The sequence below is a fragment of the Mytilus edulis genome, chromosome 2 (genome assembly GCF_963676685.1).
Source record: "Mytilus edulis chromosome 2, xbMytEdul2.2, whole genome shotgun sequence".
In the NCBI taxonomy this organism is placed as follows: Eukaryota; Metazoa; Mollusca; class Bivalvia; order Mytilida; family Mytilidae; genus Mytilus; species Mytilus edulis.
The window spans coordinates 96956450-96982603 of NC_092345.1; the positions used below are offsets into that span (position 1 = coordinate 96956450).

Sequence of the window (26154 nt, forward strand, 5' to 3'; positions counted from 1 at the left end):
TGGACATTGAATACATTTCTGTTTTTACTAGATTCCCCAATAATGAGTGTGGCCAAGTTTGGATTAACACAAACAGAAGACTAATGCCCAGTGATGAGAAAAGCTTGGTGAGCTTGAAAAAGTAGAGTAGCTATCAGATTTATTTTTAGGAGTAAATTACATGTAACATAATGGACTTCAAAGTATCATGTATGTTTCTAAATCTAAAAATGTGTAAGAATGGATGAAAGTTGCCAAGTGATGAGAAAAGCTTTCTGGCTTTACATTATGTGAACCAGTTATTATATTTAAAGTTTTTATGTAATAATTTCTGGCAGAAAAACAGAACTATTATAAACTTTATCAATAAATTTAATAAAGATAGGCAGAAATCTAAGAGTAAAATATAGAACTGTGTAAAATATCAAATAATATTGTACAACCTAAAGTTGTGCAGAACACATATAAAGTGACTATTTACAGAAAATATAAAGTTACATGTATAGATAATATAATCTAAAATTGCAGATTTACATTTAAGCATTCAACATCATTAAACATCTCCAAATATCATAAATATATGCAACTGTTAATTGTTAAGTAAGATGTCTCCTTGAGTAATTTATTATTTTGTCATATTTCAGATACTGTAAAAATCTAAAATTTGGGACACAAAAACAGTAGTTCAGCAATAACTAATGTTTTGTTTGAATGTAATGTTCTAGTTTTCTGAATTTTAAAACTCCAAACTTTTAAATTTTGTGTAAGGAAATCTCTAGCATTAATCCAAACATATTATTTTCAGGCACTATATTGCAAAATGTACTACAGATGGGAGATAACTCTGTAACCAAACTACAACATCTTTACACTTGAGCTTCAATAGACAAATAAATATATAATAGCTGTTGGACTAATACATATATCCTTTAAATATGAAATAAAAATAAAAGGACCTGGAAATATATCATATTGCCATAAAAAATGAGAGTTAAGTAAGGTCATTATCAAGAAATATGAACCGTTTTCAAAAATAGAAGGTTATTTACCAAGTAGAAAAATTGGCAGTTTAAGACCATTACAATTCAAGTCCTTTGATAGAATATTTCATATCTAAATAAATAAACTGAGACCATTGCATGGACCTACAACATTTATAAAACATAAGAAAATAAGAAAGATGACTAAAAAAATCTCTGCATAACAGTTTTTTGCTAATTTAAAAAAATCACCAAACTAGCAAGTATTATTGCAATACAAACTAATTTAATAGTATATATATTTTATAAATATTTTTTATTTTTCAATAAAAAAAATTGTAAAATTACAATTGTAGTCTACAACTGATTATTTCAATTGTAACACACACTGCATTTGCACTATTTGGGTATATTAATGAACTTAATACTCATTAAAACAATTTTAATTCATCTGTTGGGTTAGGCAAAACAATTACCATCAAAATCTGCCACTAGTTGTTGTCTATTTACCGTCAAATGCAGGAAGAATACAATTTTTCATTTACAAGTGAATTTAAAATCATAAGTGCAGAGTATTGCACCTACTAATTAGCTAGCAGATTTTATAATATAATAACAATTAAATAACAATGATTGTCACATAGCCATCAATATCACAGTTTCTTTGCTTGTCCTTCACAAATCAGTGTTCTGAAACAGTCCCTCATCTGTAATAGAAATTAAATCATTATTTCAAAATGTTTTTGATTCTATAATTTAGTGATATCTAATATTTACATTATTTTAGATATATATAGATTATTACATTGATACAAGTGGATTATCCCTTGGCGAGGACTTTAAAATGTATAATTTAGCTATCGAGATTGGATATATCCGATAACCCACCCGTTACTATGTAATAATAAAGGGATATTTTTCCATAGAATTAGAGAAATAGGTATTATACAATTAAATTTGGAAGTGACTTAATCCATTTCTTTTCTTTTTTGTGGAAATTGTTCTACATGCTAAAACATTTGAAATCACTGAAACAAGAAGTTGGTGAAATTTAAAAGAAAATTATTCAAACCTAACATGTCTGGGAATAGCAGTATATTGTCCATATTCGGCCAAACAATTTGATAGTACAAATGCAAAATTCCAGTACATAGTCTAAAATTTGCCCTAACTTCACTTCAATAAAAAGGTTTTAAGAAAATATAAACAAATTTACCATTTGACAAGTTATCATGGCTACAAACAATAGACATTTTGTAATATTTATCATGGCTACAAACAATAGACATTTTGTAATATTTATCATGGCTACAAACAATAGACATTTTGTAATATTTATCATGGCTACAAACAATAGACATTTTGTAATATTTCTTGATTTTTTTCCTAGTTTTGTATCAGTTTTTATGTATAACTTAGATTTGTTATGTATAATGCACACACAAGAAAAACAACTTTTATTTGGTGCAATTTTGTAAATATCTATAAGAGACAATGTCTTAAATTGTTGTCTCTTTGCTGTGCAAGAAGTTTCAACAAAGGATTTATAGATAGTAAACTGCATGAATACAACACTGTTCTTCATTTCTTGTTTAAAAATTGCACAAGACAACCCTTTTTTAATGTCATAACTATGAAAGTTTTACATGATTCATTTATATTTCTTATATCATCTGCAAAACTATGTAGTTCTCATAAACTGCATTTTCTAAGACTAAACACGGGCCTTAATGCACTATAAAATGCGTAAAATGCATCAGAATGAAGTTGAAGTAAGTATATCTTAAACAAATTGACATAAGTTACAAATAATTTTCTCAAATTCATCAACATATTTTTTGTATAGAAAATTTAACTTACTTTTTGTGAAGGGAGACATGTACCAAAGGCCTCTATCAATAATGGTTCCTCTTTCACTGATGTGGTGAAATCTGTTAATGAAACTCTGCCATCATGGTCACGATCCTGTCAAGAAAATACAATATCGTAACATTTCAACACTCATTTAAAAAAAATCATTTGTATGTTAAATATACACATGTATTATGATTTTGTAATAAGACTATGTATCTAAGAACAGTGAGTCTTAACATTAACTTTATAAAAGATCCATTTATATCAGAACAGCTAAAATATTTATTTTCAAAGCAAAGCAGTATAATTTTAGGAATTAAAAATTGAAATAAGATAGTTAACTAAAACAAAAAGGATTGAAAATATTATTGAGTCTCCAGAATTCAAAACTTATTATAAACATTACATATATAAAATTTAATTGGGAACAACCTTGACACTATTATACCAACTGTAGCTTACCAATTTCTTGAGAATCAATTCTACTAATTCTTTAATACTTTCATCTGAATCTTCATCATGTGTTTGCTGAAAAAAGAATTATCACATGTATTAATTTTTACCATAACTCTAAAAACCAACATTAAGGGTAAAATAGGAGTAGCGACTTAATAATAAACAAATGACAGACCTAACAGAAACTGATTAATACTTTCACCTATCATGATTGAATTTCATACCAGTCACTGAATATTTAAAGTTTTTCTCATAGTATCTGGGATAAATAAACTCATCATAGATACCAGGATTAAATTTTGTATATATATGCCAGACACAGGTTTCGTCTACAAAAGACTCATCAGTGACACTCGAACCCAAAAAAGTTAAAAAGGCCAAATAAAGTATGAAGTTGAAGAGCATTGAGGACCAAAATTCCTGAAAGTTTTGCCAAATACAGCTAAGGTAATTTTTTCATGAGAAACAGACCTTATCATGAAAATTGAACATTGACCAAAAACCATAAAAATGAGTCCAAGCCAAAGGCCAGATGAACCCTGCCAAACAACATGAACATAATGTAATCTTTCCATATACTGAATATGGTTGGCCTATTGGTTATAGTATATGAGAAATGAAAATAACCATGACAACTTTACATTGACTTATAAACAAGGAGATATTGTGTTAAAGGTCAGATGAACCCTGACAGACAGACATACAAAGGTAAGGTAATCTCAAATGGATGTCTGAGTAAATTACCTTTGAGATATAGATTTTAAGAGAAAAAAAATTGTATTTCTAAAATGGGATTTTGCAGGAAATTCTGTTTTTTGCATACTGACTATGTGATATGGGCTTCCCTCATTGTTGAAAGCTGTATGGTGACCTATAGTTGTTAATTTCTGTGTAATTTAGTCTCTTGTGGAGAGTTGTCTCATTGACAATTATACCACTTCTTCTTTCATACACAAATTAACTAAATAGTTTTTAAATCTTTATTAGCACTTTAAAACATCACAAACTGTTATGCTAAGTCATATTTAAAGAATAGATACATGTCCAACATCACTTCACATAGTCATAGATTTTTGTTTACATTGCATTTATGCAATGTATGTATGGTGTTTCTCACATGGAGGGGCAAATTATGAATATTGCCACAGCTCTGCCTTACTTCAAACTACTAGTCCTTTGTCTAAACTAACCTTAACTAAGCTGTATTTCAGAAGCTGGAACATTTCTTCTCTTGATATGTATCCATCTCCATTTAAATCATACACCATAAAACAAACTGTAAATACATTAAAATTTGTGTAATCTACAACTATGAGTGGTAAAAATTTGTCTTAAATTGAGTAATGAAACACAAAATTGTAATTGTTTATTTAAACTATTCTAACAGACAATCAAGCCATATATGTGGAGAATGGCTTACAATTCCGGAAACATTTTTACATTCTTTTAAACCAATTATTATACAGTTAAGAGCTTAGTCTGTACCTGAGTGTTAATATGTGAACAAACTTGTTCATGTGTCTGTCCTAATTCAGGAATATCATCAAGGTTGTCTTTTGTTATATCCCATGTCCTATTGAATTAATACTTTTTCATTTAGAAATATGGTATTGATCAATTTTTTATTTTCTCTTAAAATTGGTCATTTTATTTGTAGACAATTTATAGCAATGACATTGTTGTTGATTGTTGACCTCATGATATTTCCTTATTATTTGAAACATTAAGTTGCTTTTTTTCATATTCCATTTCATGAAATATTTGTTGAAAAAGACCGAACCATGTCTTTTTTTATACAGATTAGACTGTTGTTTTCCCTGTTTGAATGGTTTTACACAAGTAATTTTCCGGCCCTTTATAGCTTGCTATTCGTTGTGAGCCAGGGTTCCGTGTTGAAGACCGTACTTTTACTTAAAATGGATTACTTTTACAAATTGAGACTTGGATGGAGAGTTGTCTCATTGGCACTCATACCACATCTTCCTATAACTATTAAAGTAAAAACATATCGTTATGTAAGAATAATGAATTACTTTCATAACAAAGTTTACAGACAGATCTGTGGCTGCTATATTCATGCCATGACAGATTGAACAGACAAATGTTAACTCACATTTTATGACAGATTCAGGTTCTGACTGATCAATAAAGGTAGATAATCCTGTCACCCACTCTTCCTGGCTGATATAATTATCACTGTCTTGATCAAAAGCTCTGAAAACTAAATATTTGTACAGATAAGTGTGATTTTCTTACACATCATTATACATCTTAATATGCTTAAGGGGGCTTGCGGGTCTAAATCAAATTGTTTTCCTAATATAGGATTTCTCTATATTTTTTCATAAATGAACTTTAACATATACTTATAGAAAAATGAAATAAAAAAATGGGATCACCGTTCATTTAAGCTCACAATCTGCCTCCGAAAGAAGCATACGTTTTTGTTAATGTTCTTTTTTTCTGTTGAACTAATAGGATAAATAAAGGTAATATCGAAATAAAAAAAGAACTAAATTACAGGAATCGCTTAAATTTTACAATTATATAGTTTAATATGTAAGGCTTTTTTGAAAACAATAATAAAAAGTATAGGTCACCGATGAGTTAAAGAAGATACTTCAATTTTAATGCCAAAAAATGGCATTTTTGCACCAAAGGGAGATAATTTGGAGCTTTTTCAATGATAAAAACATTTTAAAAGTCATCTGGGGCCAAACCGAATCGATTTTTATAGTTGATTTTTGTACCATATTATAAAGTAATAACTAATAGTGTAATAAAAAAATTTGTAATGAAAAAAAACATGTTTAATTTTTGCCGAAATTTTTGTACCCGCGAGCCTTCTTAAGAGAAAATAAGTAAAAGTACTGAGAAGAACACTTTAATGGTAAAGATGGGAGATAACTCTTATAATTTTTTCTCGTTTTCAATGTTATAACATGACAAACATGTATTCATCCAAAATAAGCACAATATTAGTGCTGTTCCTTTGCTTTATGTGCTTTTAATGTGCATGTACTGATTTTGTGTCATGGATGGCCACACCATATCCTTTGTTTTTTTCTATTAATTACATCTTTCAAATTCAAGTCTAAACTAAGGCAGCAATACCACTGAATATAATACATTTAATTCAAAATGGTCATTATATATTATATGCATAATGATACCTGGCAGACTTTTAATACATTATAAAAAAAATATTGATACCAGGCTAAATCAAAATATTGTTTATTTGCAGTATACTGAAAATCCACTTGACTGGGAAAATTTTATTGGTTTTAATTTGAAGAATTTATTTTAATACTTTTCTTGACACGATTCGAAACATAGGGGTATAATAATTGATTGAATCAAGTTTGATGAAATCATGGATGATGATACAGCAGATATTCATAAAACCCCTTTTCAACTTTGTCTTAAAAAATGAATTACAGATTGTTTAAAGACAGACGTAAGGGAACCAGTATCAGTGGATAAACAATTTGACAGGCTGCAATATTTTCTATAAATCACTGTGAACACAATAATGAAGAAACGATACATGTACAGAGGAAGGACACACTTGAAATGGTAATGGATAGACAATGACAAATCAATCAGCCATCAAAACTACATAAAGATGTTGAGAAAATGAATTGTAAGCATGAAAAATATACCTCTCTACTTTAAATCTGTCTCCGCTTGCAATGATTATGATCCTTTAGAATAAGAGGGAGGGCTGCCCCACTCAGTGCAATTTTTCTCTCTAGATATAGACTCTTACAATATTAAGTATTTTTTCAAACTGTGTGGCCTAATTCTAATATGAATTCCTCAAGAGCTATGCTGCAAATTTTTTTATGCAGTCAAAACATTTCAGTACTGACCATTTACTTTTAAAGAGGGCCATAGATTTAATCCAGAAGTCTAAGTATTTTTTTGGTTTTCAATGAAGCCTGGCATCAACGTATCTTTCAAAATATAACCTTATTGCATATAAATCCTGGATCTATATTTTTTTCAATCTTCCCCTGCATCCCTTTTTTTTTTGCACTTCTTTTCTATTCTATAGTTAAATTGCTAGTCCCCTTAGTACAACTCCAGAATAAGGAACATTACATAGATATCAGGCAAGGTAAAGGGGTGTGGTTCAATGGGAACCTATATAAAAACTAAATAACTATAACCCCACCATCTGACATTGTGAATGTTTCTTTCAACAATTCTTTTTTTCACCAGAAACTTGGATTGTCTAACTGCTTGTTTACAGTTTATTTTGGCTGATAAAATAAAATACTGAAAAACTTAATTGTGTAAGGCTACACTTGTCATACATTATACCTCTATCCAACAGAATATCATCAGTCATTTCAAAGTGTTGATGGAGTAAGTCTCGGAACTTGGATCTGTCAATTTTATATGATGGAGGAGAATTTTTCACCAGTTCTTGGTACATGTAAATCAATTTCTCAATCTCATGCTTCTTAACTGAAAAGAAATGCATACTTTTAAATGATGTAAAAAGTGGATGAATTAATAATTTTTTAATAATGTCATTATAAAAAAGTAAAATCAGATAGCCCTCGAGTTACACTACAAGCATACTCCTTTCTGTTGAGTTTGTTATGGTAGACTACCATACATGATTCATATTAATGATTGAATTATCTGGTCGTGTCCAACTGAAATTTTTCTTTCTACTTATATGGACACTTGTTTTACCTTTTAAGCATGACCACAAACCAAAATTACAAGTTTGATTTTACTGTTGCAAAAATCCCTTTACCTATATCTAGCTACATGTCACTAGGCCACGCATAACCCTTTACTCCATGAAATTCTTTTTTTTACACACTTGATTCGTATAGGATTTTTTCAATGAAAAATAATCATCATGTTTAAAGCATTATTATTAATGCATTGCGAAAACAAATTTTTCATCAATGAAATTCCAGTCAGATGTTCTCATGAATATCCTTTTTATATTAGTTACATTTTTTTTTAAGTCTGATGAAGTTTTATCCTAGGTAATACGTTTCAACTGAGGCACTACACAGGCGTCGAAAGGCGTCATTATGGAGTAAAGGGGGTGGCGTCAATTAAAGGAAAGGGTTAAAATACAATACAGTTTTAGAAATAAAATGTAAATGCCTACTTAAAGAATAAAATTTGGTGAATATAGGGAAAATTGAGTCTAGTAAACTTTAATTTGTCTATGATTTTTCTGTTTCCTTGTCTTCTTTTCTCTATATTCAAAGCAGCAATTGATTCAGATTGTTCTAATTGAAGTAATTCATCATGTTCATGATCAGTTTAATCACACTCTCCCATTTAGAGACTGTTTATTAATTGAGAAAAACTGTTCACTTACTATATAAATATTTAGAAAACTTCTGATCAATCATCAATTTATTCACTAATTATGACAATCCAACATTTAGTTTACCTGATCCAATGAAATTTTACGATTAAACAAGAAGCAGGTATGCATACACTATCAAATACCAATTTATCGTAGTCACTGCAATCCCCGACTTAAAAACATGAAATCCAGAGGTTTTGAATTTAAAGAAATTTAAATCCCGCCATCTGAAATTTGATAAAATTCCAGATTCTGAAAGGATCAATCCCGAGCTTAAAAAAAACCTGAGCCCGGAGTCCCAATAAAGGTCCTTCCCCCCTCAGATGTGATGGCCAAATAGCGCTAAGGTGTGTAGACTAATTAGTGGTGCTGGTTGGTAAATAAAGAGTAAGGCAACAAGAGGAACAAGTTAGCGGGAAGTGGGGCGAGTTGGTATGGAATAGGCGATTTTGCTATGGGTAGAGTTATCTTTCTTCCCAAGTTCCTCTGGAAATTATAAATAGTGAGCCAATAAAGGTATTTACAACAAAAATTGAATCATAGAATGACATACAATTACAAGTGTGCTTCTTTGTAAGTTTTTCTATCAGCTTTGTTTGTTCTTGACGCTTGCTGTTGTGGTGAGACATTTCTATCGATGAATATTTTCCTACGAGGAAAGGTGAAAGTGATTTTTGGCGTTATGTTGTCAAGCACTTTACACATGCGCACTCCTTATTTCGTCTGCGGGTCTACTTTCCAAAATAAATAATAATTTATCTGCATAAACTCGTTTTACTTTTAGAATATATATAAAAAATATTTAAAATTTAAATACACCATTTTTGATAAAATGTTACTAAGTTTAAAATATTGACCAATAGTTAAACTGCAACAGCAATAGAAATTTGCAGCATGGCGGATGCTGATTCTCTGTATGACATGAGCTCAGATCAAGAGCAAGATCTGAGCGCTGCAGATGCAGATGCTGAAGAAGACGAAGCGTCTGAACAAGGGTACATTACTAATGTAACAGGCGAACTCCCAAATATAAATGATTTATCGAAGATATCTTGGTTGCAACCTGAAAACTTGATAGACCCTACACCAAAAATATTTTAAAAAAAATTCCCTTCGGAAATATTTATTGTTCTTCCGGCCTAAAGTGAAATAAAATATTTACCATGTTAACGTATTGTGACCAATTACTGACACATTTATCTCCTCTTCTGATCTTTGCAAAGACGACAATTATTATGCAAGAAAAAGTAATAACTTGCTAAGATCAGATAAATAGGGTATCCGGTCGTTCCGGCCCCAAGTCAATCCGGCCCAAAGTCGATCCGGCCCACGTCGATCCGGCCCAAAGTCGATCCGGCCCCATTATGATATATGAATTAATTATATAATTCACTATATGGAGGAATTTGTCACAAATTTGAACAGTATAAACGGAATTTGCAAAAAGTGTCGATGATGGACAACAACAAATAAGTGAAGTATTGGAGTACCAGTTAAAGAAATATTTTTAAATCGATACGAAACTGAGTGTTATTGTGTCTGTGTGTATAGCACCTTAAACATATTTTTAAATGTGAAGATATTTTCCATGTTGACTTTGAATGTCATGGCGATTTTATTTTATTTACTTCTCACACAGAGTAGCTAAATAAATATTTACAGTCCAATATGGAACCGTTAAAATTTAACTCATCATAATGACTTGTTTAACCAAATCATTAGTCTATAATTGGTTTGTTTATTCAATGATTGTCTGATGATTGTGAACTAAGGGGCATAGGACATTTGAGCGAAAAAGAAAAAAGCACATAGGGTCATTTGAGCGCCGACTTCATAGGACATTTGAGCGCCGGGATATTAACCTTACCTGAGTTTTCAGACAGGACATTTGAGCGAAATTTTCCCTGATAATTTTACACGAATTAAGATTTTTTTTTAAAAGTAAGAAAAAAAAGTAAGATTTAGTTATAAATATTTTTTATTTTATTTCACACCCGAGTAATTCGACCGGTTCTGGCTGGTTTATGTAAGTGAAATCCTAAGTTGATCTCTATTTACCAATCAATTCTACTATAATTCATTGGCTATGCAAATTTTCTTTGTTCTAAAATTCTTATATATATATCTAAGAAAAAATCCAGAAAGTTGGACTTAGTCAACAATACAAAGAGCTTGATTCAGACATTAGTAAATGGCTTAAAGGGATTTTTGGGATAGCCTTTTTAGCTCCAGACGAAGTAGCCGACTGTTTCGTAGAAGATTTTATGGCCGTTGTACCTAACGACAAGCCTTGTATAGAATTTGCAGATTACCTGACTGATACTTATATAACAGATGAATCGTGTGGTATGATTGCCAATAAGACAATTCTCTATCCAAGACTTGTTTTCGCTCAAATGTCCTACGCTTATTCTTATTTTCGCTCAAATGACCTAAAATTTAGGCGCTCAAATGTCCTATACTTTGGCGCTCAAACGTCCTTTTTTTTTCGCTCAAATGTCCTGTCAATGCGCTCAAATGTCCATTGCCGGAACTAAGGTAATGCCACTGGTAATCACTTAATTCAATCAAAGCCTGATTAATTAAAAATACGTAATCAACAAGGTCTTTATAGTTTGATATTTAATTTGTTTGGTATAAATAATAAGTATAATAATTATATATTTTTTTCAGATAACATCAGAGGCTTCTATAACATTTTTTTTTGTAATATCGAATATTTATAGTCAATATATTTTTCTTAAAGTTGACAATATTTTGAATAGTTGTGTGTAGATAAATAAAAACAAGTTATATGAGTATCCATTATATGCTTTATTGCAAGAAAATAACATGACATTAAATGCACAGGATTCGGCAAATCAAACAACATTTTAGAAATTTAAAGAAATTAAAAGAAAAACAAAGTTTGTATGTATCAGCTTGGGGATAGGCTTGTGCCGTTGTGTATGTAACTATTTGTTATATACATTTTAATATAATTATACAATAATCTTGAAAACTTGTAATAAAAACATAATCAACCTAGCTGTTTTATACTCATCTAAAGAAAATATTTTTCAAAGGCCTTTTTTATTTTTTTTTAACGTACACCTTTTACATTATAATAAAAATCATAAACATTTATGAATTACAATTAATATATATCTTTATTTTTATTCCTTATAAACATATTTTTTATTGGGGCCGGATCGACTTTACATATGGGCCGGATCGACGTGGGGCCGGATCGACGTGGGACGGATCGACTTGGGCCAGATCGACGTGGGGCCGGATCGACCCGAAAGCGATAAATAGATGAGCTGCCTAAAAAAAATTCTAGCAAGTTTGTGATTTTCCATTGTAGTCACCTGCAACTAAATATGTTAAGTACAGTTGCCACCTATAAGTATAATTAAAGTACAAGTGAGTTGTTTACCAGAGTGAAAATTGTACACGCAAGACTTTGATATTTACAAGGGAGACCATACAGTGTCAACAGCGATACATACAGAATACAAAATACCTCCACAAATAGTGCTCTTCACGGGTAGTTCGGCCATAATGGATAGGGGCAGACTTTTGGGGAAAGATGGCTTCAAGCCGTCAATTCCCTATGTGGTTGGCCAGTGTGTCAAGCCCTCACGTCAATCATTTTGTCTTTATAGTTTGGAAAACCCCCAAAAAATCTTACTGACATTGATGAGAAGGAGACACACATATGGGTCAAGATGCGTATTAGTTCCTCCATAGGCCGTAATGGCAACGTTTTCTTCTGTTGCTCAGTCCATATCGTTAACATTTAACCCTTTCAACGCTATACACGGCATATGCCACGATGACATACGCTGTGCGCCACTGCTAATCAAGGCATATGCCTTGATGACAACGGATTTTTCATAAGGACTCTTAAACCATTCGGTTTTCATTCAGGTCCTCTCTAATTTTTCCTTGTATGAATCGAGGATATACAAGGTCTCATTTGCGCTTGAAATCCTGGCAATTTATTGGGAAGACGGCTTCAAGCCGTCAATCCCCTATGGGGTTGACCATAGTGACATTCCCTCACATCATTTATTTTGTTTTTATAGTGTGGAAAACCCCTCAACAAATCTTACTAAGATTGAAGAGAAGGAGACCCAGAAATGAATAGTTTGACTTTAAACACTTTTTTACACATTTCCCTTCTATTTACTCCATGATGAATTCTTAACATTCTTTGTATGTAGTCTATCAAAAGATACACCCCTCCCCAAAAAAATAGAATCAATGGCCGTCTTTCCCCTCAGAACTCTTCTGACAGCTCTTTGATTTTTAAAGAGGTGGAAATAGTATGAAAGTATGGGAAATCCTATGCATGTTTAAAAGCAACTGCGCTGTTTCAATGTCCGATGTTTTCCTGTATTTTTCACACCATTTTTACTTCCATTATGAAAATCTTCCCCCTATTCAATATGGCCAAACTAACCGCAAAGAGCCCTGTTTATTCATTGACAAGGAATCAGGTCATTCCGTCCCCAAGACTGAAGTCAATTAGACCTGAGTCATTCATGCCCCTCATTGATATGACTAAATATTTTACATTACTTACGCAACATCAATTATATCTTGATGTACATATGTAGATCTTAACGTATGTATCCTTAATAATAGAACATATGCTATAGATCCAGGATCTCCTGTAGTAGATGATTGCAATACTGGTAGTCTTGTATACCCCTCTAACAGATTGATATCATTGAAGCAATGTTCCCTTGAAAAATTCATCTTGCAGAGTTAAATACATACGTGTATATATGTATTGTGAATGTTTAAAAATATTCCAATATGATGGCTTGAAAAAGATAAGCTAAGTTAAAAAATATTTACATTTTAGTAGATTAGATGTAGCATCCAGGAAGAAACACAAAAAATATTTAAAAAAAAGAAAGCATAAGGATATAGAAAGATCAAGTGGGGATTCAGATGGTCAGATGATGAATGATGATGATGAAACACATATCCCTAATGCCAATAGATTGCCTGTCATCACAAGCAAATCAGATCAAACTTCAGGAATGGAGGCCGATTCTGAGAGTCAAGGATCCGGATCTAAAGGTTCTGGAGAAGGGAAGAGAGATATAGAGAATGATGCAGTTCTCATGAATGCTGGAGCATCTGGTCCTATTTCAGAAAATGCACCTGATGTAAGTATTTAGTGTATATAAAAATATATGTTCAGTGTGTGAAATTAGTGGTAGATTGATAGATGGAGTTGGCCAGTCTAGCAGATAGCAATGATTAACCTGCATGTGTCTACATGGATGTAAAACACCTTGTCCTGTTCAAATGATAAATAATTTATTAACAGCAGATGATCAGCCAGCCTTGCCTACCCAAAATATTGAAATTCCTTCCATGATAATGATGTTCACTCTTTAGTATGTTCATTAGCAGTCAATGTCCTTTAACATGTTTAACATAATTCAAATTTGCAGCTGAGGAAACGTTTACATTATATGACTCATGACTGTGTATCAAAGTCTTAATTTTGTTATTAAATTAACTTGTAGTGGAGGAAAAATATTTTATTGGATAACTGAGATTAAAGCATAAGAATTACTTGAACTGCAAAAGGAACTAGATCAGTGTCTTCTGTTATGTTTTAATCATCTGCCTTGTAAAAACACACTCATGCCTATTATTATAAGGACAAAATTTCAGAAGTATCTACAAATGTATGTGTACCTAGATCTTGTCAAGTAAATTTATACCTATATTTTCTAATGTGTATATTTACAGCCGTCAACTTTGAAACTTCAAAGAATCCAGAAAGCAGTAGAATTGTTGACCCTTTCCTCACAAGGAGCACCAAAAAGCATGGAAGAGGCAAGCAAGAAGAGGTACCAGTTTTGGGAAACACAACCTGTTCCTAAAATAAGTATGTAAATACAAATACATAAGAATTGCTTTTAGTTCACATCATTTTCTGAATCAGCATTATATTTAAACTGATACAAACTTGTCTTATACTAGGATACAAATATTGGCAGTAAATTGTAGTTAATTTGATGATTTTTAGATTCTAACAAAAAACTGTGATTGACAAGCATTCATACGATAAGAGGAAAAATATGTATCTTGATGTCTAAATTATGGTAAACTTTGAGGAATATTTCACTTGCTAAAGTTATCAGACCGATATATAATAGGTGCCAGGTAGTTGGTTTTCTGAATAAGTGTACCCCAGCAAGCCAACAACATGACCAACAACATGAACAACTACATGACCAACAACATGACCAAACATGACCAACAACATGACCAAACATGACCAACAACATGACCAACAACATGACCAAACATGACCAACAACATGACCAACAACATGACCAACAACATGACCAACAACATGACCAACAACATGACCAACAACATGAAGAGATAACAGTTGGTTGATACTGCACTGACCATAATTTTTGTAAATTTAATCAGATTGAAAACCAATTGGTAAAGATTTTGTCAATATTTACATTTGTCAGATTTTGAATTACTGTTCATTTTTAGGACTGAGAAAGGATATTCCCATCTCGTGTTCTTAGTCTATACAAAAATTCAGCAATGTTTGTACTGTATGCCAAGAGAGTTTGTAATCGCGAAGTCTAATCACCGATTTCAGAGTGTAGCGGTGTGACAACGCGAACCACGGATAATACTCCCAATTTCTTCCAAAGATTCTCTCCCAACACCGCGTGGCTGTTAATTGGTTTATTGCCCATCGGATGTACTGAAAATTAATGACAGGTGACAACATAATCGGATTAGCCAGATTTATTACCTTTGTACATTTAATCGATCTTGATTGCACCTGTGTGCTTTAAAACAAGGTATTAAAATGTCCTTTCTTTGACAGATAAAAATGTGACATTATCATTTAAAATAAGATAATTATTCTTGTATGTTTTTGCCCCATATCATTGTCATTTGAAATAAAACATACATACAAATACGAATAAAACACTTATTTTGTATTTTTATTATAGTCTGGTCAGGTCATAATTTGCGTTTATTCAACAAAGACGATTTTACCACAATTAGTATCTTTTGTGACCTACTCGGTGAGCAATATCCGATTCATTAATTGTTCAATACATAAAAATCAACTGGCTTAAAACAAAATGTTGTTTTAATGGTAATTTGTCCAATCTTAACCTAAGAGTTAATTTATCGGATCAACAAGTGAACAATACCGACTTGAGTTATTTGAATTCAGAAAAGAAACTGTAAAGTGACAACTCTGTTGAACGAAGGGAAAACGTTTTGTATGCAATGTGCCCTATATTCATAAAAACACAACATTGGAGACATTCCCCGCCCAGACACAACACAATAATCACAACCTAATTAATTATATGAAGAAAAAAATCATGTGTTGTTTATCTCTGTTATTATCTGTTATTGATCCTTTATTATTTAAAATAAAATTGGATGGGCGCAATCGTATTTTACTGCTCGTTAAAAGTCCTTGGAGAAATAAAAAAAAAGAAGTATTTCAACAATCACTATATAGAATCACTATAGAATATTAAAATGAAATTATATAGTGAAAGAAATAAGTGAAAAAAATGTGGATTGGATTTAATATAACGATTCAGAAAAGGATTATATTTCAGATTCCAGTTATCAATTGTGTAAAAAAACCTTCTAGAGCCTCAATCTTAACGAACACAAATGTCAATCATTACAAGTTTAAACCCGGAATGAATTTTCCCACGGTCATCCAGAAAGGTCACCTGAGTTTACTGTTACGTGATAATATTTCCCGCCAAATAAACATCTTGTGAACAAAATTGATGTCACTATTTTTAGCATTCACAGGGTTTGACACTAACATTAGAGGTGATGTAGTCCACAGGACTACCAAGGAAAAATTTGGGGTAGGCCTGGTAGTCCACCTCTATCAACGGTGAACTAGCTAGGGGGGTTTGGGGGCATGCTCCCCCCCAAGAAAATTTTTCGAAATAAGATGCAATTTCCTGCCATCTGAGCACCTCAAAAGCACACAAATGTTGTTTTTTTTTTTTTCAGATAAATTAAAGTTGACATTCAGTGAATAAATTTTATTACTCCTGAATTTTTACCATCAGAAAATTTTGAAAAATGAAATGCAAAATCTGCAATCTGAGACAATTTCTAAGGCCTTGTTAGGTGGAGTTATTTGACCTTTTATTCCAGGATTATTTAGAAATAAAGGATAAAAATAAGTCAAAAGTTTTCATTAATTCTTCAAACAGTTTAATATAAGATTTTTCTTGTACGTTTTCTTAACGTGTATAGTACAAACCCTAAATCAAGTGAATACTCATCACTCTTGTACCTACGTGTCAGAGTCAAAGACGTTCCGTGTTCTGCAGACGATGGTCAGATTCTGAGGGCCATTGAAAATGAAGGCAAATGTACCGTTCACAAATTAAACAGAGAACGACTCCGAGTAGATGGGTTGCTGACAGAATGCCAAACGGGTGACCGCATTCTTTTTTGCGACCCGTTAGAAAAACCCCTACCAAGATTTATCAGAATAGGAAAGTATAGAGCTACGGTCTTCCACAAAGATCAAATGCCATCAACAAACGAAAACTTAGTATGTAATAAATGTTTTCAAAATGGTCACAGATTTCGAGACTGTCAAAATGACTGGGTCTGTAAACAATGCAAACTTCCAGGGCATAAGCAGGCTGACTGTCCAAGTTTTGAAGCTCAAAACAAGGAGAGTAACAGCATGCCTTATGAAAATGAGCCAAAAAGCAGCAGCTCTTCTCAAAGTGATACTGACAGTGACGAATCTAACACTGAGTCAATTGATGATACACCAGAAGAAAACATGCATGTAGCAGTTTCAAAATCAGCAACAAAAGTCAATCCGAAAAAGTTATCAAATGTACTCGGAAAGGCCTCGAAGAAAATCACCAAAGAGACATTTTCATTCGAAAATAAAACCAATGATATTTTGGAGGAAGTGGAAAACCCAAAAAAGAAAAAAAAGAAAACAACAAAACGAAGGAAAAAATCAGGAGACACTACAGCAAAAAAATCAAATATTCAGACAACAATGTTTCAATTTGGCGCGGGAACACCAGACTCTCGCAGTGAAAAGCGTCCAGCAACAACACCGACTGATGAAGTCCATGAACGATCCGTCCCCATTCAAAAACCAAAAGGGCATTAACTCATTTGAAGGCGATATAATTCAGGTCAATGTATTATGATTAAAGAACAAATTGTATTTTTAATTCCCCCCTTTTTTTTTTGTGTGGCCAACACCCAAATATTTCTTTGTAAATATTCATGTGTGTATGTAAATTTATCTATGTTATTTTTGTCTCTTTTGTTGTTTTTATCTATATTATAAAAAATGAACAAAAAAACGGATATGGTATAATAGTAGATTATACATATTCCCATGAAAGAGTAATACAAAAATATATGTATACATGTAATTTATTTTTGATATTGAACATGTTGAAAAGCACTCATCTTTTAAAAATTCACAATCTATTTAACGGCAAACAAATTTCTATATATCTATCAATTAAATGTCATAATAAAAGCTGGATCACAAATATCAAATGTTTTGTAAACGTTATCCGCCAAAAAAACATTATGCATAAAAAGAGTTATGATACATGTACATCAGCAGTTCCTTATGCTAAGACACTCAGATTAGAACAGGAAAATTCTAGAATCACATTTTCACACAATCCAAATACTATCACAAATCCAATACTTTTATGCTTGTTAAATCCAATCAAATGTACATTATACACTGCACAAATATTTAATTTTCTTGTACACTTCCTTCTCAATATTCATAGGATATTCAAAATTAAAATAAAATTGTTGAGCAAAGAGAACAGGAAAATCCAGTCATCATGGTTCAGTTGTCATATCATTATGCTTCTACTTTATATCCAAAATCACAGTCTTCATAACGCTGTGAGAAAAATACTCCTATTTGTGTATCATGAAAATCCCAAAAGTCAATTTGCGCAAAATACAAAATCTCTTCTACATGTTCTATGCAACAGACACATCAACCTGAAAAAGAAAATAAACGTAATAATGATTTCTTTTTTCTTTTTCTTAAACAAACATGTGAACAAGTATATGATTATCACACACAACATAAAATTCATCATCATGATTAATGTTGGTTTTAAACACATGATACTATGTAATTTAGAAATAAAATTCAACTGTTATCTATATTATTTATATGTGTATAATTTATATGTGTATAATTTATATGTGTTTGTAAACAATTTCAGTGTGTATATTAACAATATGATATCAACTTATTTACTTTTTAAGCTCAACCTTCAGTCTCTATTGTATAATTCTGAAGATACGTGTATGACGTGTAATATAAAAATAATTAATCTCTATAATGAGTGAAAAACTAAATGTATGTTCCTTAAACTGTCAAGGCTTAGGGCAAAAAGAAAAGAGAGAAAGATTAAACCTATGGTGCAAAAACCAAAAATGTAATATTTTATTCATACAAGAATCACACTTTATTGAAAAACATGATAATGTCATAAACAATGAGATAAAAGGGAAACTTTACCATAGTTTCGGAAATTCACAATCAAGAGGCGTAACAATTCTTATAAAAGATAACATAAAATATAAAACTATTAATGAAACTAGAGATAATGATGGAAGAATAATACTCATTAACATAGAACTTGATGGTAATATTTTTACGCTACTGAATGTATATGCTCCGAACATTCGTCGAAATAGAAACTCTTTTTTCAAAAAAGTAAACAATATCATTAACAATAACCGCTTAGGAATATTAATAATGGGGGGTGATATGAATGAAAGTTTAACTTCAATTGATAGAAAAAGTATTAGCCCTAATAATCAAAATAAACCTGTTAACAGTTTAAAGCAACTTATAAAAAAATATAAACTTATTGATATTTGGAGAGAACTAAATCAAAACAGCAGTCAATTTACATGGAGAAGAAAAAACAATAGAAGTGTTGCAAGCAGAATTGATTTTTTTCTAATAAGCCCAGATATAAGACCTCACATAATATCAGCAGACATAAGACCTGCACTAATATCACATACAGATCATCAAGCGATCTCTTTACAAATAAGACTTAAAGCTCAAAATAAAGGCAAAGGATTCTTTAAGATAAATAACAGCATACTGAATGATACAAAATACAAAGAAATAATAATTAAACTAATTGATACTCATCAAGAAAAAATACTCACCAAAAATAATGATCCTCAAGTTACTTGGGACATTTTCAAAACTGAAGTAAGGGAGGTAACCATTGCATACTGCAAACAAAAGGCTGCTGAAAGTAAAAATGAAATTAAACATTTAGAAAATAAGTTAAAATTCTTAAATGAAAAATCAAGTAATTCTCAACATTTTAAAAATGAAATAAATAATGTAGAAAACAATTTACAAAATTTATATGTAAAAGAAACTAGAGGTGCACAAATTAGATCCCGAGTCAGATGGGCAGAGGAAGGGGAAAAAAACACAAAATATTTTTTGGGTCTTGAAAAATCAAGACAAACCAAGAAAACCATTTCCGCCCTTAGAAATGACCATGGTAATATTGTTACAGACGCGTCGGATATTCTTATTCTAGGGAAAAATTACTACCAAAATTTGTATAAAAGTACTAAACCGGACCCTTCAGAAATAAAAAATTATATAAGTCAAACAAAGATAGATCACTCACTATCCAATAGTGACAGTGAACTATTGGGGGGCAACCTAACATTAGAAGAATGTACAAATGCTATATTTAACATGAAACTAAATAAATCCCCTGGACTAGATGGTCTCAGTGTAGAATTTTATCGAACATTTTGGTCATACCTAAAAGAATCTGCAGTGAAAGTATTTAATACATGTTATGAAAAAGAAGAAATGACAACTCTCCAAAAAATAGGTGTTATCTCCTTATTATATAAAAAAAATGATCCATTATCATTAGATAACTACAGGCCAATCACTTTATTAAATGTAGACACTAAGCTTATGGCCTATGCCTTAGCGCAAAGATTAAAGATGGTGTTGTCCAAAATTATTCATAGCGATCAGAATGGATATATAAAAAATCGGTACATAGGTTTTAACATTCGCCAGATTCAAGATATTATAGACTACTCAGAAAAATTTAATATAGATGGGGTTTTATTGTTCATAGACTTTTCCAAAGCCTTTGATTCTTTAGAATGGCCCTTCATGTATGAATCTCTACTAAAATTTGGAATACCACACTCCTTCTTAAAATGGGTTAAAACGTTATACAATGATACTAAAGGATGCCTGTCTAATAACGGCTGGATTTCAGAAACCTACAGTCTTCACCGTGGTATAAAACAAGGATGTCCGTTAAGTTCTCTTATTTTTGTTATGGCAGTTGAAATCCTGGCCTGTAGAGTAAGACAAGATTCAAACATTAAAGGGTTTCAAATTAAACTTGATGAAAAAACACACAGTTTAAAAATTTCCCAATTGGCTGATGACACAACACTCTTTCTCAGTTCAAAAAATGAAATACACCAAGCATTAAACCTAATAGAAATATTTGGAACACTTTCTGGTTTGAAACTGAATAAATCTAAAACAGAAGGTATATGGTTAGGTAGACTTAAACATTGTAAAGAAAAAATTGAAAATATACACTGGAGCAAAGAACCAATTAAAAGTCTAGGTGTTTACTTTGGATTAGATAAAAGTGAATGTGACAAATTAAATATTGAAAAAACAATGAAACAGACAAAAAAATTAATACTTGATTGGGAAAAAAGAAATTTAACCATGATAGGACGAATAACAGTTGTTAAGTCCCTTATTTTACCTAATCTTACTTTTTTGGCTTCGGTTGTTTCAATACCCCAAATGTACATAAAAGATTTTAAAAAACTTGTTTATAATTTTATATGGAATAATAAACAAGAAAAGGTAAAACGTTCAACACTTACCAAAGATTACACAAATGGAGGTCTAAAAATGACAGACATTGATTGCTTCTTAAATGCACTAAATATTTCATGGGTTAAACGATTAACGGCAAAAGAATTTGCTAATTGGAAAGTCATTCCAACATATTATTTCAATAAATTTGGTAAAAACAACCTTATATTTCATATGACGCCTGACAACATAAAATCATTACCTAATTTAAGTAATGTTCTACCCACATTTTACTTGAACATATTAAAGAGCTGGTATGAAGCATATAATACACCAACAAGTAATACACCTATCATAAATTTTAGAAATATTAGGCAGCAAATGTTGTGGGGTAATAAAAATATAAAATTTAAAGGAAAATGTTTAGTTTACCCAAATTGGATAAAAGATGGTATTATTTTCATTAATGATATAATTGACCAAAAAGGGCACATATCACAAAAACTTATATTGGAGAAACTAACCTCAAAAACCAATTGGATCTCAGAACTTTTAAAATTGAAAAATTGTATTCCAAAAGAATGGGTTAGTACATTAAAATCTGACAAATCTTTGAAAACTTCTGTAAAAACAAAATTAAACTTGTCCTTGATTGTTAACAAAAAAACAGAACTAATTGAAAACATGTCATCCAAAGATATATATAACTATTTAAATAACAAAAATGAGGAGAGACCACTAGGGTTCTCCAAATGGAAAAACATCTTCAATCTAGAATCAATCACTCCAATAAATAATGTGCTTCAATTTACTTTTACCTATTTAATTAATAACAAATATAAAATGTTAAGATGGAAATTACTCCATTTCATCCTACCATGTAAACAATTATTACTACAATGGCACATACAAGAAACAAGTATGTGTGACTTGTGTAATGTGACTGAAGATTACGAACACTTTTTTCTCAAATGTCAATTCTTTCATGAATTTTGGAAGAAAATATATGTACTTGTAAGCAAAATCAAAATTGGGTCACATATTTTTAATTTTAAAACTTAAGTACTGGGCTATAAAATACATGATCCTATGTATAATGATATAAATCTCTTCCTTACTGTCTTATTATATTCAATTCATAAAAGCACTCATATATCAAATTATAAACAAAAAGACATAGACGCTTATACAGTTTTCAGAAATGAATTTTTAAACACATACGAAATTAACATATATATTAATGCTAAAAACAGCAAATTTTTAAATGATGTAAAAAGATACATATGATCATGAATAGCTAGATACAATATTTTTTTTTTATGTATAGAATTTGTGTAGCAAAAGTTGACAATATATCTGAGCACGTGGTAATATACCAAAACAGCATGCTTTGTGAAAATGTACAGAATTTTGTCTCAAAATACTTTTCTACACACTTTATCACTTAATCAAATGAATTTCCAACTACAACATCGAAACTTACCACATGTAATTTTTAACTAAAGTTTAAGTTGTTCGTGTGTTTCAATAAAACATATAAATTAATCCGGACAATTGATCAACAAGCTTCAACGGTTTTCATTAACAAGGTTAAAGGTCAACGATCATAAAGTTTTAATCTTTAGAAACAAAACCGGACAAAACTGTACACTTTCCGTAATTATGAAACAATATAGTTTGTAAAATGTATGTAATAACCATGAACTGTAAAACTAACAAACTATGATCTTATATATTAATTCACTGAATAAATTCCCTGGTTATCCAGTGACTAATTCACAGGGATACTCGGCCAACTGCTGTAGGTCGAGTAATTTGTTACAACAGCAAAGAAAAGTGCAATAAAGACATTATTTTATAAAAAAAAAAAGAAAAAAAAAAAAAAAAAAAAAAGATTTTTCTTGTAGTGATACAATGTCTTTGTTTGTGATCTAGAGGTCAACTTCATCATCACTGTTGAAAGCAATGCAGTGGATATGTTGCTAAAACAAAATGCCTTTAATACCATTTTGAATGACATGCATATATGTTTTTTTTTTAATAAGAAAGCCACCAAAAATATTGTTGGCTTTTTTTTCAAACTAACTCTTCCTGTTTCTTTTTTTGGGGGTAATAATTTGTTTATCCAAATTTGGGAAGTTTTTTTTTTTTTATCTCTGACACCTACGTTTTTATTGCTGACCTTTGCTCTCTATTCTGCAGTTTCTTCACATTTTGGTTATCAGACATTTTTATTTTACATTGAAAATCCCTTGTGTTACAAACACTGTGAAGATTCTGATCAGAAATCTGGATCTCAAAAGTGCTTTCATAATAACGATATAAAAAATACCATCACTGTCTTTGAATAATGTAAACATAATTGGGAGGACTTTTATGCCAATTTTTAGCATTGAAATAGCCAGACCATATACAAATTTCAAGGTGGTCCACAGGACTACTGATTAACCATGTTTTGTTAGTCCTCCTAGATTTTAGGGGGGCACTGGACTACCGGACTACCGTTAGTGTCGAACCCTGATTCAATATTGTGAGCGAAGTCAAGATGAAAGTTCAACTACGCACTGTTGATCACTGAGATGTGTATCGTCTTCCCACGGCAATTAATTGCTTTAAAAATATTTAAATATCACTGTCCTAAATACAACACACAAGTTTACATTTATTGTGCGTAAATGAATATTATGCAAGGACGAGTTGATGCAGCTATAGAAGTATTCCTGTTGTAGCCGAAATGAATTATTTATCCTAAAGTAATGCTAACAAATCGTAAAGAGAAAATGCCGTAGATTTACTAAGCATAACGAATGGTGAATAGTATTTTCTATTTTACTTGCATATACAAGTTTTGAGACACATAATTTTCTTTAAACTCACTGCTCACATTTTATATGCAGCTTTAGTTTCTGTCTATTTTACGCAAGTATGTCTCTTTTCGTAAGTAATATATTTTACCGATAAAAAAAAACAAGGTCAAAATTGAGTAAATTTTTTTTGTATAAAACTTGAAGGCAATTGAAAGAATTAACAACAACATTGCTTTTAAAATCTTTTATTTGTTTCAAGCAATTATGCTATCGTTAATTGAAAATGGCGTAGACTTATTAGCATTATAACAAATAGTGAATAATATTTTCTATTTTACTTGTATACTAAACTTTGAGACCTGTAATTTTCTTTAAACTGCCCACATTTATTCAGTGTTAGTCTTCGTTTATTTTTACACAATTATATCTCTTTTGTAAATTGAATATTTATTTACTGACAAAAAAAACTGAAGTCAAAATCAAATATAGTTGTTTTTAATAAAACTTAATTTAAATGTACACTAGTGTAATTGAAAGAATTAACAATAACGTTTTGCTTTTAAATCTTTTATTTGTTTCAAGCAATCAGATATATAACCTGATTATCAATAGACAGGAAATACAATTGTTTAATTACATTAGAAATCTCACATACCTTGAGTTTGGGATTAGAAACTCTCTCGGCGCACTGTATGTACATGTACATTTTGTATATCATTTTTTAGATGAGAAAATCCAGGCCTCAGAAAACCAAGAGATAGAAACTGACAAACCAACTGAGGAAATCCGACATGATCCATACTCATTACCAGGAGGTTTCCAGTGGGATACACTAGATCTCAATGATCCTTTAATTGTAAGATATATCAAAATACTAGGAAAATTAAATCATTAACATGAGAGCTTAATTATAACTTCTACACAATATGCAATGCCATATTGTCACATCTCCACGTCCTGGCATTTTATGTGAATAATATTGCTTCAAATCTCCTTCAATACAGAGCCTTGGCTCATACTGAACTGCAAGCTATAAAGGGCCCTAAAATGACAACTGTTAAACAATTCAAACAGGAAAACAAAGAGTCTAATCTGTTTTAAAAATAAGAAACAAGAAACACCTATGAACCACACCAACAAACAACAACCACTGAACAACAGACTCCTTCAACAGGATGATTCATGCATAAAACTTCTATGTATTTCCAGTAAAATTGATCAGTATATTAGACAGAAAATGAATATATACCTAAAAGTATTGATATCCTAGCTGCATGTGCATTATACAACAGACTTGGCATCTGTGAATTATACTTGATGATCACATTTTAAAGATTAATTTTCAATTGTTTTAATAGTTAAAAGAACTGTATACATTACTGAATGAGAATTATGTAGAAGATGACGACAACATGTTTAGGTTTGATTACTCACCAGAATTCTTACAATGGTAAGTTGATATATCATGTTTGAATTAATTACTCAAGAATTCCTACAACAAAAAGCAGGGATAACATGCTTAGATTTGATTACTCACCAGAATACAGCAGAAATAACACAATCACAAGATTTCTTATACTGTATAATGGGTTGTTTGAGCGGCTGTTAAATTTCATGATTTTCATTGCATTAGGTATACAAAATATTTTGTCAGATTCAAATCTTTTATACAAATCCAATGTGCATGCACTTTTAAATTGATGATTTTGTTCTATTCGCCAAAAAGAAGCAAAAATTTACACCCCGCCAAAATAACCTGCTGAACATGAATAGTATTGTAAGTTACATATAAAGTTGAGCTTTCAGTGGGTGGTTAGA

The 26154-nt window shown here is 31.0% G+C and overlaps 2 protein-coding genes across 3 annotated transcripts in view; one reads left to right on the forward strand and one right to left on the reverse strand.

Moving 5' to 3' along the window:
* Positions 1-330: 330 nt before the first annotated feature.
* LOC139513590 (calaxin-like) lies at positions 331-9399 on the reverse strand. The gene is made up of 7 exons (XM_071302229.1): positions 9170-9399; positions 7596-7742; positions 5383-5490; positions 4460-4545; positions 3276-3341; positions 2820-2924; positions 331-1666 (listed from the first exon to the last, which is right to left on the reverse strand). The coding sequence occupies exons 1-7, from the start codon at positions 9243-9245 to the stop codon at positions 1613-1615; spliced, it is 642 nt and encodes a 213-aa protein (XP_071158330.1). The 5' UTR covers positions 9246-9399; the 3' UTR covers positions 331-1612.
* Positions 9400-9497: 98 nt separating this feature from the next.
* Positions 9498-26154, forward strand: part of LOC139513589 (glycylpeptide N-tetradecanoyltransferase 1-like) — a 28649-nt gene continuing 11992 nt past the window's right edge. The window contains exons 1-5 of one of the 2 annotated variants that reach the window (XM_071302227.1): positions 9498-9611; positions 13472-13781; positions 14377-14515; positions 25062-25192; positions 25695-25786. In XM_071302227.1, coding sequence (XP_071158328.1) covers positions 9511-9611; positions 13472-13781; positions 14377-14515; positions 25062-25192; positions 25695-25786 — 773 coding nt within the window. In that variant the 5' untranslated portion in view covers positions 9498-9510. The remainder of the gene's footprint in view (positions 9612-13471; positions 13782-14376; positions 14516-25061; positions 25193-25694; positions 25787-26154) is intronic. The other variant, XM_071302228.1, reaches the window with a different exon arrangement.

Coding starts and splice junctions, on each gene's coding strand:
- LOC139513590 (XM_071302229.1), bottom strand. CDS start 9,245: ATGTCTCACCACAACAGCAAGCGTCAAGAACAAACAAAGCTGATAGAA. Junction 5,491..7,595: donor TGATATTCTGTTGGATAGAG/GTATAATGTATG, acceptor ACAAATATTTAG/TTTTCAGAGCTTTTGATCAA. Junction 4,546..5,382: donor ACCTGAATCTGTCATAAAAT/GTGAGTTAACAT, acceptor ATGTATTTACAG/TTTGTTTTATGGTGTATGAT.